The sequence below is a fragment of the Coffea arabica genome, chromosome 9c (genome assembly GCF_036785885.1).
Source record: "Coffea arabica cultivar ET-39 chromosome 9c, Coffea Arabica ET-39 HiFi, whole genome shotgun sequence".
Taxonomy (NCBI): domain Eukaryota; kingdom Viridiplantae; phylum Streptophyta; class Magnoliopsida; order Gentianales; family Rubiaceae; genus Coffea; species Coffea arabica.
The window spans coordinates 40,600,404-40,617,935 of record NC_092326.1 but is presented as its reverse complement, the minus strand read 5'-3'; the positions used below and the strand labels follow the sequence as shown (position 1 = coordinate 40,617,935).

The window sequence follows — 17,532 nt, the reverse complement described above, 5'->3', positions numbered from 1 at the left end:
GGCAACTTTTGAAGACTGTCGTTGAATGATTCAATACATCTTGGCCTCGTGAGGCTGTCGATATTGTATAGGCTTCGAATGTACTACTAATAATCAGCATGTGTATCTTATGCAACTCCAAAAGGGGCGGCACTTGAAAATGACGGCCATTCATTTCGACGGTAAACTATAAATGTCTGGTCTATTACACCGTAGAAGTAAAAAATAAATAAAAAAAAATCTTCTGCTTTTTATTGGAATTATTTTTCAAAACACCAAAGTTAAGAGTGAAAATACACAAGCTAAACGAGCCTTATTTATTTTGTATTTTGTTTAATCTTTCTCAACATTTTTCTGTAGTGCATTATTTAATGGACATTGACCAAGGGATACAATTGACATTGCACCCACCACCACTCATTTTTAAGGCAAACATCATGCAAGAACAATGAGACCCACAAGAGGATTTTTTATTTTCTTTTTGGGGGGTCAATAGTCAGCTCTGTATGTATAGGTAAAAATAGTTACAGAAATGTATGCCACTTTAACTTACAAAAGACTGGCAGTTGTCAAATAATTTCTATGTGCAGTTTTCACTTAGCTACACAGGGAAGGACTTCTTCAATCTGTCTCATTCAATAGGTTAACGAGTTAGGTATTACGCCCACCTCTTTGACAACGAAGCAACGGGACAAGTGACCAAGGAAAGATTGGTTAGTTTTGTGTTACATGGTATGTTTTACTAGGCCTGTCTAACCGTCTGGGTCTAGACCCGAATCTGGATCGGATCTATCAAATTATTTTGGATACGGATAGAGATTTAATTCTGTTACCCAAATCCGGATCCCGATCCATTTTATCAAACAAAAAAAGAGTCAGATACGGAATATAGTATTTCAACCCGGATCCGGATATAAATGAATTAATAATTTAAAATATATATTTATTAATATAATTTGATTAGGGTGATGTATTTGAGTAAGATCAATTTGATTTTTTTTTAATTAGTTAGAAATTAGTTTACAAATATAATTTTTTTCTCATTTTTGTTAGAAATTGTAAGTATTGATAGATTTTTTCCTGTAGACCCGACCCGAATCTAAGACCTGTCGGATCCGAAACATAGAGTAGAAGACCCGCTATGTAAACAGGTCGAATCCGGATCCAATATAGTATGCTGGGTCTGAGCCCGAAATAATGAATTATGGCCCGGACCCGACCCATTGACAAACCTATATTTTACCCTCAAAGTAGGAACTCAATTTTTTTTTTTCAAGTGCAAATAAAATGGTTCAAATTCAAAATTTCTTATTTATACTCTGTTTTTTGAACCACCTAACCCATCCCTATCCTCCAAAGGCCGAAACTCAATGCTTGTACAGTGGAATCTTTTTTATTTTTAAAATTTTGTGAGTTATGCTAGGTTTGGTGTAATTATTTGCAAACAAGATTCAAGAGTGGTTAGTTTTATAATTCTTTTAATAATTGATTTGTCAAAAAGGTTCAATGATGCTCATGATACATAAATCTAACATTCAATCGCATCCTGTCTAGGGATGGCAATGGGGGTAGGTGACCGCAGGCACCCACCCCGCGGGGGGCTAATAGGGAGGGGGTTGGAGTGGGGCAGGGGGCGGAGGAGTGTATCCCCGCCCATTCCTGCCCCGCTACCCACTTTAAAAAATAAATATATAAAATATATATGTATATAATTATATATATAATATATAATTTAAGTAGTTACAAACTTATGATAATGATATTATTAGTTATATGTATTATATAATGTCTGTTAGTATATATAATATAATTGATATTATTAATTATACTAATAATTATATATGTGTACTAATACAAATTATTAATTAGTTATACTAAATTTACTAATACATTTATACTAAATTTCTAACTACACTTAATACAATAACATTTTTTCCTTAAAAAAAGCACAAGCACAATAATGAATTAGTGATTGTATTTGTGCCAAAAATGAAAACTTGACTACTTTAGTTATATTTATTTCATCATGTTGGATCGTATTCAAATAATTTTTATTTGATTGTTTTTATAAGTTTCAATTGTAAAATTACAATGAATAATAATTTGATGATGTGTTGATATTTTAGTACTTGATTATTTGCTAAAATTTAATCATAATAAAATCATATAATAAATTTTTATTAGCCCCACGAGAAAAGCGGGGTGGGGCGAGGGGAGCTGGGGACGAGGGATGGGACGGGGGGCGGGAGGAGTTTGTAGGCAGCGGGGCGAGGGATGGGGGAGGGGTCCCCCGCTCCAACCCCGCCCCGTTGCCATCCCTAATCCTGTCGCAGGGCGAAAGGGACCATTCGACAAATTCATACCAATGAAATAAGGTGCATGTGGCCTCCTCTCACCAATATATATATACAACGTAGTATAGAACGTGACCACTTGTATCTCAAAAAAAATGTGGAGTATGTTTCTTTAGCGCAGATTTAAGAGTCATGCTAATGGAAATGATGTTTTGACGAAAAAAAAAATGAAAATGATGTGCATGGTTGAGATGAAATTTCGTGGTGATCAAAGATAAATGGTTGCAAGAGATTGTGTGACTTTCTAAGATTAGTTGTTACTGTTTTTGTTTGTGAAATCTAAAATAATAAATCTTAAAAATAGGGGTTTAAATGAATCATGTTGTTCATGAGGCATTTGCAAGAAATTCGATCAAAAATTCGACTCAAACTTTTAGTTGATCGAATTCAATTTCGAGATTGAGCTGTTCAATAGGACATTCGAATGGATTTCGAACTCTAAAATAGATTGCATGATCGCTCGACAAGCTTTATTGAGCAGTCTTAGAAAAAAAGAATTAATTATTTTTAATAATATGTAGTGAAATTACAAATACGGGTAGGCAACTAGGTGAAATCTTCTTTGCTAGTATATTATTACTAAGGGGCTAAGAAGTAAATTCAGGGACATAAAAAAATAAAAACACTAATCTCTGCCGTTCTCTTCCTCAAAGAAACAACCGCCAACAACTTGCAATGAAATTCTCCATTCTTTCCATCTGCGGTCATTCCCACCTCCTGGCCCACCCATAGCTCTTTTCTTTATTTTTCCTATCCCTAAATCAAAACCAGCCATAGGTCTTCTTATAATTTCTCCATGCTTGATCGATTGCCCTCCCCTTTCCTGATCTGCTTTTCTTTCCCCTTCCTTTGCTTAGCTTCTTATCACTCTTAATTTTCCTTCTTTTAGTTGTTTTAACCGAACTTTGTTTATAACTAAAATCTTTTATGGGTTTGTGAGATTGATTAATCCTATTGTAATTTATCAAATGGAATTTTTGTTATTGGAACTATGATTTGGTTTAAGTGGTGTGTGTGTGTCTGTGTGTTTTTTTTTTTTGAGATGATTGTCTGGTTGATTGCTTGGTTGTTGAGAAGTGATGAGTTCGAACTAGTCAAATTCGTACTGTCACAAAGTTAAGTATGTCAAGTTCGGGTTTAAATATAGCACTACTCGAATTTGATTCGATTTAATTATATTTTTATTTAAAAATAACAAACACTTTAATATATTAAAAAAATTAAAATTAAAATGAACCACCACCAGCCACCCACCCGCAACCATCCCTGATTGCCATCCTCCCCCTTCTTTCTCCCTCCCTTATTCTCCTCGTCCCTCTCTCCTCTCTTCTCCACCCCCTTCCTCTCTCGTCTCTCTTCCTCCCTTCTTACTTTCTCTTTCGCCTCCCTATTTCCTTCCTTTTCTCCCATCCCTTCTTGTTTCTAGTCGATCTGGTTGCGGCCAATGCAAGCAAAGAAGAAGGGGGGAGGAAGGAAATAGGGTGTTGCAGGGCAAGGAAAGAAGAGGGACAAGAGAGGGAGGGGTAGGCCTACCGTGGCGGCGGTGGAGGAGTAGAGGGGCAATGGTAAAGGGTGAAAATTTTTCAAAATTTTAAGATTATTCAAATAAAATTTTATATTTTTAAAACACCTCAAGGTACATCTAAAAAAAATTTAATTTAAATGGACTATTCTACACTAATTATTTTTCACATACGCCGTTATAGTAAAGTTTTTGAAAAAACACATCCCAAAAACACCTGATTCATAGAAACATTTCTTGGATTTCAGCTTGAGGCCACTAGACTAGATTTGTTTCATGTGTATTCAATAAGACCAAACAAAAAAAATAAACAAACAAACAAACAAACAAAGATGAAGATTTTCTGCTTTCGTACGCAAATATTTTGCAATTATTGGAGTTGACCAGTACCAAGAATATCGATGGCATCTCCACCAAGGCATTATGGATTATTCCCCAATGATCAACGCGTATTGATAGAGGTCTTATTCATTCTAGTTCTAACGTATTGCTGCCAAATTTAAACACTCCGTCCTCAGAAGATTAAATTTCACTCCATAAATTGATGTCAACAACTGGAATACCCAAATGTGAGAAAGTAAGCAACTCTACCAGCTGTGAATCTAAAAAAAAGTTCGATCAAAGGCTGGAAAGTAGAAAATGGATTTAAAGTCGGCCTTTCGTTTAATCATGGGAATATGGTGTTGTGATGAGAATATAACCTCTACATAGGCCTCCCATCCTCCTCATACAATGATACAAATACAATACAAGGATCCTCAATACCTTAAAACTCAAGCTGCAACCAACTAATCACATGTTTTTAGGCAGCTTTCTTTTAATGATCGAAACGTTGAACAATTATTATTGAATTAAAATAAGGACCACATATATATTTTAGTTCTCGTGGTACAATCTAAGGCACCTTTCAACGAATCATTAAAGATCTTCATGAATCGAACCTGCTTATTTAGGTTACACATTCAATGAATCTTTGTTACCAATCATAAAGCTCTTAACTGTATGCTCTAATTATGATTATGCTCATTTTCACCGTTTACTCCACTCCAGGAGAAATTGACAAATGAAAAATGGTGATCATCAATCAACAAAGCCGTGGAAAAGTTTCCATTTATTTTGTCAGGTATTGTCGTGTTGGAGGAGGTTTGAATTGGATGATAAGATAAGAGAAATTATGAGTAGAAAACTCTGAATTCAAAATCTCCTTTTTTTTTTTTTTAAAAAAAATATTGTTCTATTGAAGATGAAGACGACGTATTAATAAGGAAAAAAAATCACTAAAAATTTATATTTTACCCTTAAGTTTTGTGCCACATATTAGCTTAGACCTCAGGAAGAACTTCTCAAACTGAATTATCATTAACACTTCAAGATGACTCATCCTATATTGGCTAAGTAAATACTCCTTCCGTCCCACTTTGATAGTCCTATTTCTTTTTTCACACAGTTTAAGAAAAAGTAGTTAATTTTGTTGAAAAAATAAATTTAGATTGCTATTTTCCTAAAATACCCTCACATTAAATAGAGTACAATTTTATGGGAACCTGAATTGATGATAAAAAAAGAATCAACTCTCATTAAATGGAGTAGGTTTATAGTAATAACAACTTACATTAAATAAGAGTATTTTAGAAAAGTTAAAATATAACTACATTCTTCAATTGGAAAGTGGACTATAATTTGGGACAAACAAAAAAGAAAAACAGGACTGTCAAAGTGGGACGGAGGGAATAAGAAAGATCATCCAAAATTGTTCAACTCTCCCTTATCTTATGATCTACTTGCGTGTAAAATTGTATCGTCTTTTATTTTCGTTCAATACCAAACCAAAGAGAAGAATTTTCTCCTATGACTTCGTCAACTTTGGAAGCCTAGAATTTTGTGAAGGAGAATTGCCAGCTGTATATGTCACATTTGATCATTAATTTCCACCACCTACATGCAGTAGTCTGATCCATTTGTATGAAGTTCATAAAATGGCCTAAAGGCTTGTTGGTTTTGGCATGCGATAAATAGTTTCCCTGCAACTTGTCATGCCAAGACGAGGGAACAAGTATAAAAACAAGAAGGAAATATACAAAGTTATAGAGAGATATGCTATATAAAATATTAGCCCTCTGCATGTGGAGCACAACGCAGGATCATCCATTAGAATGTAAGGTCTTACTAAGTTCATGCATGATTATTGCTCTATAATGGTTGGTGTCTGCAAACTTATTTTTCTTGACCTGTGAAGTACGGCGGCGCAAAATAATTTATTAGACGAAAGAGATATAAAATTCAGCAAAAATCCTTTTCCCACTTTCGATATCGACATGATTAGGATTAGGTTTTCTGGTCGTAAATTGGCTAAGATAATTGGCTGTTCGGAGAAGGGATTGATTAGTTGGTATGGATGAAGAGAACGTAGATGAAAAGTTTAGAATTCGAGATCTTCTATTTATAATTAAAAAAAATTTTTTAAAAAAAAGAGAGGACAATTGGCTATTTGTTTGGTGGAGTCTTTTGAAAACATGTTTTCAAAGCACTTCAAATATAAATATATGCATTAGGGCCTTGAATTGACTGTAAAAATATGTGTGCCTAAAAGCATCTGAAAGGATGGTCCAGAAACTGACTTAGAAAAATAAATAAATAATCATTTTGTAGAAGTACTTTAGATAGCTCAATTTTTCTTTCCTTTTTATTTCTCTTGTTAGTAATATTTTGAGTGGTCATACAAGCATGCTCAGCATATGGCAGAACCCCCGCCCCCCCCCCCCCCCCACCCAAAAAACCACGAAACCCCGAAATATATATATATATATATAGAGAGAGAGAGAGAGAGAGGATGTCTTCAGTTTTACCTTTTCACAATTTATTCAACATCAAATATCTAACTAATGCGTTAGTTGGTAAACGCAAAACGTTGGCTTTGCAAAAGTTGTAGCGAAATTTAGCGAGATGTTGCCATTTAATTGAAATATATTTTTATTTCTGTGGAGACCAATTACATGATGCGCGACATAGTTTTTTTTTTTTTTTTTTTTTTTTTTCAATGACCTAATCTAGAAATATGTTTTTAGTTCTTTGGGCTGTTATCCGTACTTTTAAGGGAACGTTTGGTAGACAGGTATCATCAGAAATGCATATCAAAATGAATAAGGATTAATATTAGAGTAAATCTTACGTACATTGTCAGTGTATACATTATTATGATTAGATGGATGACACATGAGCAAAATTTTAATTTCACGTATGTTAAATTTAAATTTTGCACGTATATCATATATCTATCGATGATTGTGTATACACTGACAGTATGTATAAGATTAATCCTTAATATTATATGTATTATCAATATAAACACTTTTTTCACTAGTAGTAGCAATGTAACGTTGATTTAAATCTTCTTGCATGAAAAAACCTCCTTATTGACGGTATATAAAAATTAATCCTAATTGACAATACATGTATGTCTGTTGTTTAGTCGGTCAACTATAGGTATCGCCCCTAATGCTTTGTTAATTGAAATGAAAATACTGTTCTTAATACTCTGTTTAGCTGGTAGCGGCATAAATCAGATTCTCCATTTGACATTTAAGGGCCCCCCCCCCCCCCCCCTATCTCCTCCGTCTCTATGGCTTGGAGTCTTTAGTATCTCTCATTCCTCACATTTATGACTTGAGTCTCAAATTAATTAACTTGTTGGTCGGCTGAAGCCCATTCCGATTCCAAACCAAACGGTCAAGAGAGAATGACGAAAATTTGAATCCATGGTGGCGTGGGGTTTATGATTCCTATTCAGAATGTGAAAGGCAAACCAAACACCTCCAACATACGTTGTTGGGCACTTTTTGCTCGCCTCCAAAATTGATGTGCCAAAAATGCAACTGACTTCTCATATGATACAACTCCTTTCTCTAATCAACATCATATAAGCAACTACCCCAGCAGGAGGTGGTGGTGGAGGACCAACTCCAAGTCCCAAAGTCCCTAATCCACCATCTTTTGCCATCAGAGAAAAGCTCTGCTTATCTTCTTTCCGAGTCTTTGCTTTTTCCTCACTCAATCCCTCCCACGGAAAAGTACACCCACTAAACTCTGTTTCAAATCTGCTTTACCAACGAATTGGAGGCCCCAAAAGTCACTAGCTTCCTTTAATTATTGTAACCTGTGCAAGTTTTGATCCTTGCATAGGAAACAGAGGAGACCCAAAAAAAAAAAAACTGTTGTTGCAGAGGAGATCACTCTTGTTTTTTCCTGTTTACTTGGATTCTTGCATATTATTAACAATGAATATTGTTAACTATGTTATTTTATAGTTTGTGAAGAATAAAACTAGCTGAAAGCCAAAGGCTTGAGAAATACTTGTTGGGTCCTTGAGTTCTTTGATGTTTTGAGGAAGAAGAAGAAGAAGTATGTTGGGGTCCCAGTATTGCTGCTGGGAGAATCAATACGAAGATGAATTGTTGCCAGTGGAACCAAAGCCTTTCACCCTGCCTGCACCCATTCCTCAATGGCCTCAAGGTATCTTTAAAGTTTCCTCGACAAAAAAATTTGTTCTTGATTATTCTTGAGTGCAATAGTCTTGTTTGCTTGATTTGAGATAAAAGGTTCACGATGAAGTAAAATCTCCCCGAAGTTCATTTTTCTTCTGTTGAATTGGTAAAATTTGTTGATCAACTTTGCCTTGAATTGTTATAATCATGCAAGCCTTTCACGAAGTAGTAAAAATTCACTATGAAATTCTATTTGACGGTAATAACAAGAAATAGCTGTCTCTTCATATGATCGGCACCTAATTTTGTGCAAATTCTTTGTGATCTTCGGTAAGATCATATACGGTGCTGTTAGATCGAAAGTTGCTGCAGTTGCTAGGGCAGGGAACGGTTAATCAACATTCTGAGCTAGTGAAAGAATTTGAAAAATGTTTGAACAAATTTTAAATTTGGACTGAAATTTCTCTGTCAAAACCGATTTGCTGATGAATTTATTTAATTTGTGCTTAAGTTTTTGCTTTGTTAATTCTTATTTGTTGCTTAACTCTTCTACCTTCCAATTGAAGTGGTTACACTAAGTGACTCAAGCTAGGGGTGAATTTATGTTTTGTATTTATATAGTGGATTAGGAACCAGTATTTCAATCATTTTTTTTTTGGTAGAGAATAGTGAAGTTTGGGATGCAAAGTTGTATCTGTTATGTTGTCTGGCTAGTGAGAGTCTAATTTAGCTAAGTTGTCAAAGCTTTAAAGCATGTGCAACACAGTTTCTGAAGCAAGGCATATGTTATTTTTGGGTATTTTTCTTGGAGGGGGTGGGCCATTTGATTAATTTGGTGAAATAATAGTTGAAAGATGTTATTTGAGTTTGGCTCACTTTTTTTTTCCCCATTACTTGTTTGTTTGAGCAAATATGTTCTTTCAGCTAAGTTACTGGTTGATAAAATGTTATCTTTATCGTGTTTGCAGGTCAAGGTTTTGCTACAGGAAGAATATTCTTAGGAGAAATTGAAGTTGCTCAAGTTACCAAGTTTGAAAGGATTTGGAGTTGTAATCTGTTTTGGAGAAAATCAGATGGTGTATCATTTTATAGGCCAGTGGATATACCGGATGGCTTTTTCAGTCTAGGTCATTATTGCCAGTCAGATGACAAACAATTCCATGCCCATTTTCTTGTTGCCAGAGAAGTGGCAAGTCTGACTCATGATAGCCAAAGTCATGATATGGCATCTGAATCTCCAGCTCTTAAGAAGCCTCTTAGCTACAATTTAGTTTGGAGCTCCAGTTCTCGTAATGATGGGCATGGTTTTATTTGGCTGCCAAATGCTCCAAGTGGATACAGATCAATGGGCTTTGTGGTCACTAATGATGCCGATGAGCCTGAGCTTGAGGAAGTTAGATGCGTTCGGGCTGATCTGACTACAAGTTGTGAAACTAGTGATATTTTATTTAGTGCAGATACACTTCGTGTATGGAGCACCAGACCCTGTGACCGAGGCATGTTTGGCAAAGGTGTTTCAGTCGGGACATTCTTCTGCAGTCCCCTGAGTTGGACATACTTCTTTGCTTCATACTTCAGCTCTCTAGATGAATATAATATTGCTTGCTTGAAAAACCTGGACACCTCTCTGAATGCAATGCCAAATATCGACCAGACCCATGCACTCATTAAGCACTATGGACCTACAGTTTACTTCCATCCTGATGAGGAATATTTACCTTCATCAGTTTCATGGTTCTTCACTAATGGAGCCCTTCTCTATAAAGATGGAAAGGATGATGGGATAGCCATCGACTCTAGGGGTTCAAATTTACCTAGGGGTGGAGAAAATGACGGCAAATTTTGGCTGGATTTGGCACTTGATGATAATGAGAGGAATTATCTCATGTGCGGCAACATGGAGAGTACGGAGCTGTATGTTCATGTTAAACCTGCCTTAGGTGGTAGTTTCACTGATATTGTCATGTGGATATTTTGCCCCTTCAATGGGCCAGCAACAATTAAAGCTCCTTTCATGAATATTCCCCTGAACCGAATAGGCCAACATGTTGGTGATTGGGAGCATTTTACTCTCCGGATAAGCAACTTCACTGGTGAGCTTTGGAGTGTTTACTTCTCTGAGCATAGCGGCGGTGAATGGTTGGATGCCTGTGAGTTAGAGTTCATCAATGATAATAAGCCGATTGTGTATTCATCAAAACATGGCCACGCAAGTTATCCACATGCTGGCTGCTACCTGCAGGGAGCTACAAAGCTTGGAATAGGAGTCAGGAATGATTGTGCTAAAAGCAAGTACTTCGCAGACTCTAGCACTCGGTATCAAATCATTGCAGCCGAATACCTTGGAAATGGAGTGCTTGCAGAACCTCAGTGGTTAGAGTACATGAGAGAATGGGGTCCAACAATTGTGTATGATGCCAGATCAGAAGCAGATAAGATCATCAGCCACCTTCCATTTTTGGTTAGATTCACAGTGGAGAGCCTGTTCGAACTATTTCCAACTGAGCTTTACGGCGAAGAGGGTCCTACAGGACCTAAGGAGAAGGATAATTGGCTTGGAGATGAAAGGTGTTAGATATGCTTTCGATTAGCCTCTTCGATATTAATATGGGGTTGAGCAATGATCATGCCTTCAATCTGCATTTGCAGCCTGTTACACAATGCTGGAAGCTGCACTCTATTGTTTTATTGCAGTATGATTGCCATTCTTTGGAGCTTTGTATGCCACTGCATCTGTGTTTGTATTCAGTCAAGTCTTTAGGAACACATTCAGTATTGAAAAACCCCATTGTTGTGCTCAAGACAATGTATACATGTATGCAGTATATATTCCAATGGATCAAATTAAGATTCTGTCATTTGGTTTAATCCTTTGCGTTTGTTGGAAAAAACATAAAATTTGGTTAAATCCTTTGAATGTGCTGTTGAGCTAGAATATGTCTTAGGAAGTTTACAATTATACATAATATTAATATATATTTATAATATATTAATTTATACATTTATAATTTATAATGTATAATAATATACACTTATACATTTATAAATATATTTATATTATGTATTATATATAATATAATATATATATATATACATTTATTTATAAATATTTATAAATGTATTATAAATGCATAAATGTATATTTATATAAGAATATAAAAATTATAATTTATACATTTATACATTTATATAATATTCATTTATAATTTATATATTTATAATAATATACATTTATATATTTATACATATATTTATATTATGTATTATATATAATATAATACATTTATATATTTTTATAAATATATAAATATATTTATTTATAAATGTATTATAAATGCATAAATGTATATAAATATAAAAATTATAAATTATAAAAATACTAAAAAATATGTTTTAAAAATACCTCTAAAAATAATCCAAAAAACATCTACAGTAAAAGTTTTTCATATAGTTTTTGAAAAACAACCCCAAAAATAACTAATCCAAACAGACTTGTATTTCAAAAACGAAATGCTACAGTGCTGTTTTTGAAAAATAACCCCAAAAATAGCTAATTCAAACGGAGCCTTAGTTTATGACAAGAATTCACATGAATGCAACATAATCCAGAACATGTTCATGCTTTAGTTTATGACAAGACTTGGTGAAGCAGATTGCATGGCTGTAGGAACTAAAATGGGCGCCCCCAAAAAAATAAAATAAAATAAAGCAATACAACCAGCAAAACTATCATTATAGGTTTTAATTTTTCAATTAAACCTATGTCCAATTTTTCAACAAAAAAAAAACACAAAATGTCCTAATTACTTTGATACCAAATTACCAATATTATTGTCTTTAAAGTTATGAAGTGTTATATTACATGTAATAAATTTTTTATGTTTTGAAGGATTTGAATGTTTTGAATCATATATCAATACAGTGATGCACATACACACACACGCACACACATATATATATGTATATATAAATATTAAGAATTTAAACTTTTGTACAATAATTTAGAATTGATCTATTCGTATTTCACAAAGGACTATTAGTTAAAAGGAATTTAACCTTGATGTAAATTATAGGTGAAGTGTCTCATATAAGCACATATTTTCTGAAAAAAATTAAAAGAGTAAGTAAAAAAAAAATGGATAAAAACAATAATTATACAAGGAAAAGCTCAGTGTTTACATTTGTTTCGTGTGGAAAAGAAATTTCGGAATCCAAAAGCCCAAAGCATGGCCCATCTCTGCCTCTGTCCCCTATAAATGCTAGTTTCCCCCCAATTTCCTCGTTTTCCTCCAAAATGCCAAAAATAGAAGGGAGAAGAGGAAAGACTTATTTGAAGACCAAAAAGGTTCGATTGAGCAGCTAGGATATTCAGGTATTATCTCGATATTATTTCTTCATATTTTTTTCTTCTTTCATTCATATTCTAATTTTCATTTCTGCAAATTATAATTTATCAAAACAATCTGCTTCTTCTTCTTCTTCCTTGGTTGTATCTGTCCGCTAACATTTGGCTCCAAAAGATAAATTTGAATTCTAGAGAAGAAGCTCGTATAGGTTTTTAATCAAATTTTATACGTACTATCGAGTCGGCAATGGCTGCCTAGAGTCGAGATGCTTCAAGTTTTTGAGTTCAATGGATTTTTATTTGCTACATCCGAGGCAGCAGCAGAACTGGAAAATGTATACAGAATTTCGGAGTTTTTAGGAACGTTTGTTAATTTCGTCCTGAATTGTCGGAACGAGTATACTTGTAATTCTTATATTAGCAGCAATTTTGTGCTAAATTCCTGCATTTTTCCCGCTCTTTCGGTGCAATATCACGTGTTTGAGGATGAGTCTATATCAGCAATTTTTTATTAGCATTATTAATTTCTTTAGTTAAAACTTAAATGCAGTACTAGATTAACAGCAAAATGTATTACCTCATATTGAATTTGCAACTTTATTAGCAAAGTTGTACTACCATTATTTGCTTCTTTTTTAAAAAAAAAAAAAAAATTTTGGTGTGTATCATTGCAACGTTCCCACATTTTAATACTTGCTGATAGTTGCGTTTGGATGTCATCATTGGACTATATTGAATGTTGATATATTAAATTCAATTTTACACTTGAGACAATTGAGTTGGTGTTTGAAGGATTTGAATCGAGTTTAGGGTGTATTTGAACATGGAATTTTAATGTGAGGCACTTAGTCAGTGAGTGTTTTGTGTGATGTTTCAGTTGACGATCTTTAATTTTTAAGTAATCTTGATTACTATTTGCCTAATTCGTTTGCCTTGTTATTGTGCTTCTGAAAATGATATGCAACTTTTTTATATCTGAGCTTATAGCTTAAATTGTTGTTTTTATTCCACAAGTGAAGGTGATGGGATTCAGAAATAATCTAAATCATCGTAAAATTCTATTTTCTTTCTGAATTATATTGGTGAAGTGTTTATCTTCCTTCTCCAGTTAACCATGAAACAGTAGCTTGTTGGTTCCAATTGTTCTTTTTCCCCCTCTGATGGAAGCTTACAAGAGGTGGGTCAGGGCAAATAAAGACTACGTGCATTCACTGGAGTCTCTTGCCAATGTATGCTTTCTTTTATGTTATATGTTTTTGTATTTGGTTATCATCTATATTAGAGCTATTATAAGCACTTTACAATGGTTTTCCTTGCTTCTTGTTTTAGTGAAAAAATGATCATGATAAGAGTTGTCCATGTTATTATTTTGACTTCTGCTGCCATAGTTTGCCTAGCAGTTGCAACTGTAGATGCAATACATCAAAATTTGGGACTGAAATTAAATGCAGTAACAACACAGAATAATTTTGTTTTTCTTATACTTGTTTGAGGTACTTCAAATTGCTGTTTCTTTCAGTGTCCTCCAAACCATAATTAAGCTGCTAAGGCGTACTGCATCCTTTGAGTCGGAGTGAACATCCGGTGCAGATTGCATTTAATGCATAGTTTCGGGATGTTCATGTTTAGGTCTAATTTAATTTTAATGCTTGCAAGTGATGAGTGTTTGCATGAAAGAATACATAACTAAAAAGATCTATAATAAGTTTGTCAGCATAGGCTGGGTTTTCAGTTAGAATCTGAACCCAGCATAGGCAGCGTTCTTGTTTGAAATATAGATTTCCATATTATATTTAGAGGGAGCAGGTGTCGATGCAAGCTAAAATAAGCATATTCTTTGTAATTTGAATCTAGATAACACTTAATTGATTTTGCAGATTATTTGTTCTTAACACACTCATACAACTGATGCTTCACCTCATGATTTTTTGGGTGATTTTGATTTGACATTCCAAGCATTTAGTCTAATACAAATTATAATATATTTAGATAACCAGTAAATTTTGCTGTATCACGTAAGATGTTTAATTCGACATTTGCAGCATTTCTAAATCTCTTGTTATAGATCATCTTCTTCTTCTTTTTTTTAAAAAAAATTAATTTATAAATACCAGTTTTTTTGTTCTTCATGAAGGGCAGAGCTGTTTCATTATTGTGCTTTTTTCATGTCCTTAATATTATAGTTAATCTTAATCCATTTTCAGATTGATTTCCATTGTTGTCTGATAAGTGTTTGTTCATATACTTGCATGAATTTTACACTCAGGGCTTGACATGGCTTCTTCCAGAACGGTTTTCAGGGTCAGAAATTGGACCAGAAGCAGGTTTTGTGAAATTTTGGTAACATTAGCTCTTGTTATATAACAAGTTTACAAGTTTTAAAGCTTATTTCTATCTTCCAATGCTTTTATACCTTTTCATGAAAATGTAGGTGAATGTGGATTATTAGAATCTTGTTGTCCACTTGGTTGTTTTGATTTGGAGGGCTGTAAACTGTATTTGGTCATATTAAGCCCGTAATGTTCTTAAACTATTTTCTTCCGCTATTCCCCCTTATCCCTAGCTTCACTATTTTCTTTTCTTTCTTTTCGTTGGTGGTTTTGGTTAATAGGAATGGGGTAATCTAGTTGAACTGTCAAATAGATATAATAAATGTCTACTTGCAGTAACTTCATTTTTGGGCATAATCACTGCTGTACATGAACACATCATCGAGACAACTCCAACTCAAAGAAACGCTGGGCAGGTTGAGTCCTCTTCCTTCCCATACTCACTATGCATAACTTTGCTTAAGGACTTGGAAACATTGGTTGAAGTTGCAGCTCAACAAATTTTTGGTGATGATAGAAAATGGAACTTCATTGCTGCCACAGAGGCTACCAAGTAAGGGGAATGTATAATGGGCTTTCCTTCAACACCTATAACTTAGATTTGTTACTGTTCATAGTGACACCATTACTTGGTTTGTCCAAAATGTTACAGGGTGTTAGTTAGGCTAGCTATATTTTGGAACAGTGGGTACAAAATGGTCTTGCACGGTGGAGAGTCTGTAAATATTGAGAAGGGACAAGATGCTTATAACTCCCAACAGAGGCAAGGGCACTTTGCCTATCCTGGAAACCTTAATGGGACTTATTATTATGGTCAGGCTACATGGAATCTTGAAGGAAGGGCACTGTCGGCTTTGAGTAGGTTTGGAGCAAATGCCAGGATGGTTTCTGAGCCGACATGGTTGCGTAGGGTTCAACACCAGCAAGCAATCATGGAGCCTCCAAGTAATTGTATTTTTATCAATTTTAAGTAGACAATGTTATTAGAACATGAATATTCAGTCGATCCTTTTCTTTCTTTATGTCATCACAGTTAAGACAGCTGAGAAACCTAGCCTTTCCAGCATCTTGTCAGAAAAAGGTGTTTATGGGGGCTTGTTTCTGATGGGGGAAGTAATGTTTATTGTAAGGCCTCTTGTTTATGTGTTACTGATAAGAAAGAATGGCACTCAGTCTTGGTTTCCATGGTTTACGTCGCTGGCCATAGACCTAATTGCAAATGGTGTTCTTTCATATGTGACTGCATTGAGGACTATCAGGAAAGACCCCCTTTTTGATCTTTCCAACCAAGAGAGGGATGAGGTTAGTCACATTAATAGGTTGTCAATTTATCTCGAGTCAATTTCTGTCGCTTTTATGGCATGACTGCTTGAACTCTATTGTGGATCTTTCATCTTAGCCATAAAATGGGGGCCTTTTTTGCTTTCTCTAAATGTAGCCTCTGCAAGATATTGCCAACTACAAAGGATGAATGGAATGGTTACTCAGGGTGTAGTGCTTATCCCATTCTGAGAGAGATTTATTCTCTAAACATTTCGGATTTAGGAGTTTGACCTTCTTGCATGCATGAATGTCCTCACTGTTTGTGTCGTTTTTGGTATAAACAGGACAATTTCATTCTCCAAGTATTTCACTGCAGTTTGCATTTGGACCTTTAGCGACTGAAAGTGATTTGTGCTATTTTTCTAAATTCATTTTCTTGATATGGTTATGAGACAGCTAAGGAGGAGGAAGCTTATGTGGGCTCTTTACCTTATGAGAGATCCTTTCTTTATGAAGTACACACGGTAAATATCTGCTACATCTATTCATGCTTGTTTACTTTTGCATTGAAGGGTTTAGGGCTTTTTTTTTGGGAGGGGGGGGGGGGGGTTGGGGTTGGGGGGGTTTGAATTGCTGATGGTTGGTGAATTTTTCAGGAAAAGACTTGACCATACCCAAAAGCTACTAGAGCCTGTACCTGTCATAGGGTTGTTTGCAGGTATTGTAGATGCCTTTTCACAATTGGCTTTTCTTATTATTTAGTATTTTTAGTTATATGGCAGTAGACATATTTCCCCGGCAATTTCCCATGCAAAATTTTCTCTTGATATGCAGAAAAACTTATTGAACTTGCTATTGGAGCACAGACCCGCTACACCTACATGTCAGGTTCATGATGAAATTTATTTTTTCTGCATGATTTAGAGGTGAAGTGTTCCCAAATCAGGGAGCAATATTTGGAGTTTTTACCAGGAGTAATACTTCTAGTGCAAATTGTTGTATCAAATGTTGGTTTCCTCGGTAAAATGTACACAAGGTCAATGTTGTAGTCCCTTGCATCAACCAAGCACACCACAGTTCTAATAAACAGTAACTTGTAATAGTTAACAGTTTCACAAACAATTACTTATAATACTTCCATCAATTAGAAACTGTGGCACAACAAATTAGTACTTGCTTTGTTATTTGCTTTTGCTGTGCCTGTTGAATTTTTAAATACACATGGAAGGTCTGTATTTACTCTTTTCTAGTCCCTCCC

At 34.7% G+C, this 17,532-nt stretch overlaps 2 protein-coding genes across 2 annotated transcripts; both read left to right on the top strand.

Annotated features, from left to right (window-relative positions):
- Nucleotides 1–7,654: 7,654 nt before the first annotated feature.
- On the top strand, nt 7,655–11,204 carry LOC113710189 (hypothetical protein At1g04090). The gene is made up of 2 exons (XM_027233049.2): nt 7,655–8,364; nt 9,305–11,204. Exons 1-2 carry the CDS (start codon nt 8,256–8,258, stop codon nt 10,909–10,911), a joined length of 1,716 nt encoding a protein of 571 aa, XP_027088850.2. The 5' UTR covers nt 7,655–8,255; the 3' UTR covers nt 10,912–11,204.
- Nucleotides 11,205–12,604: 1,400 nt separating this feature from the next.
- LOC140014301 (peroxisome biogenesis protein 16-like) lies at nt 12,605–17,446 on the top strand. The gene is made up of 9 exons (XM_072064894.1): nt 12,605–12,708; nt 13,790–13,910; nt 14,948–15,005; nt 15,348–15,564; nt 15,664–15,956; nt 16,045–16,313; nt 16,731–16,798; nt 16,931–16,992; nt 17,109–17,446. The coding sequence occupies exons 2-9, from the start codon at nt 13,842–13,844 to the stop codon at nt 17,168–17,170; spliced, it is 1,098 nt and encodes a 365-aa protein (XP_071920995.1). The 5' UTR covers nt 12,605–12,708; nt 13,790–13,841; the 3' UTR covers nt 17,171–17,446.
- The last annotated feature ends 86 nt before the right edge of the window (nt 17,447–17,532 follow it).

Bases quoted from the DNA above. Each gene is read 5' to 3' on its own strand.
- LOC113710189 (XM_027233049.2), top strand. From the start codon at position 8,256: ATGTTGGGGTCCCAGTATTGCTGCTGGGAGAATCAATACGAAGATGAA. The intron at 8,365-9,304 runs GTATCTTTAAAG...TCGTGTTTGCAG, and splicing joins CATTCCTCAATGGCCTCAAG to GTCAAGGTTTTGCTACAGGA.
- LOC140014301 (XM_072064894.1), top strand. From the start codon at position 13,842: ATGGAAGCTTACAAGAGGTGGGTCAGGGCAAATAAAGACTACGTGCAT. The intron at 15,565-15,663 runs GTAAGGGGAATG...AAAATGTTACAG, and splicing joins GCTGCCACAGAGGCTACCAA to GGTGTTAGTTAGGCTAGCTA. The intron at 15,957-16,044 runs GTAATTGTATTT...ATGTCATCACAG, and splicing joins AGCAATCATGGAGCCTCCAA to TTAAGACAGCTGAGAAACCT.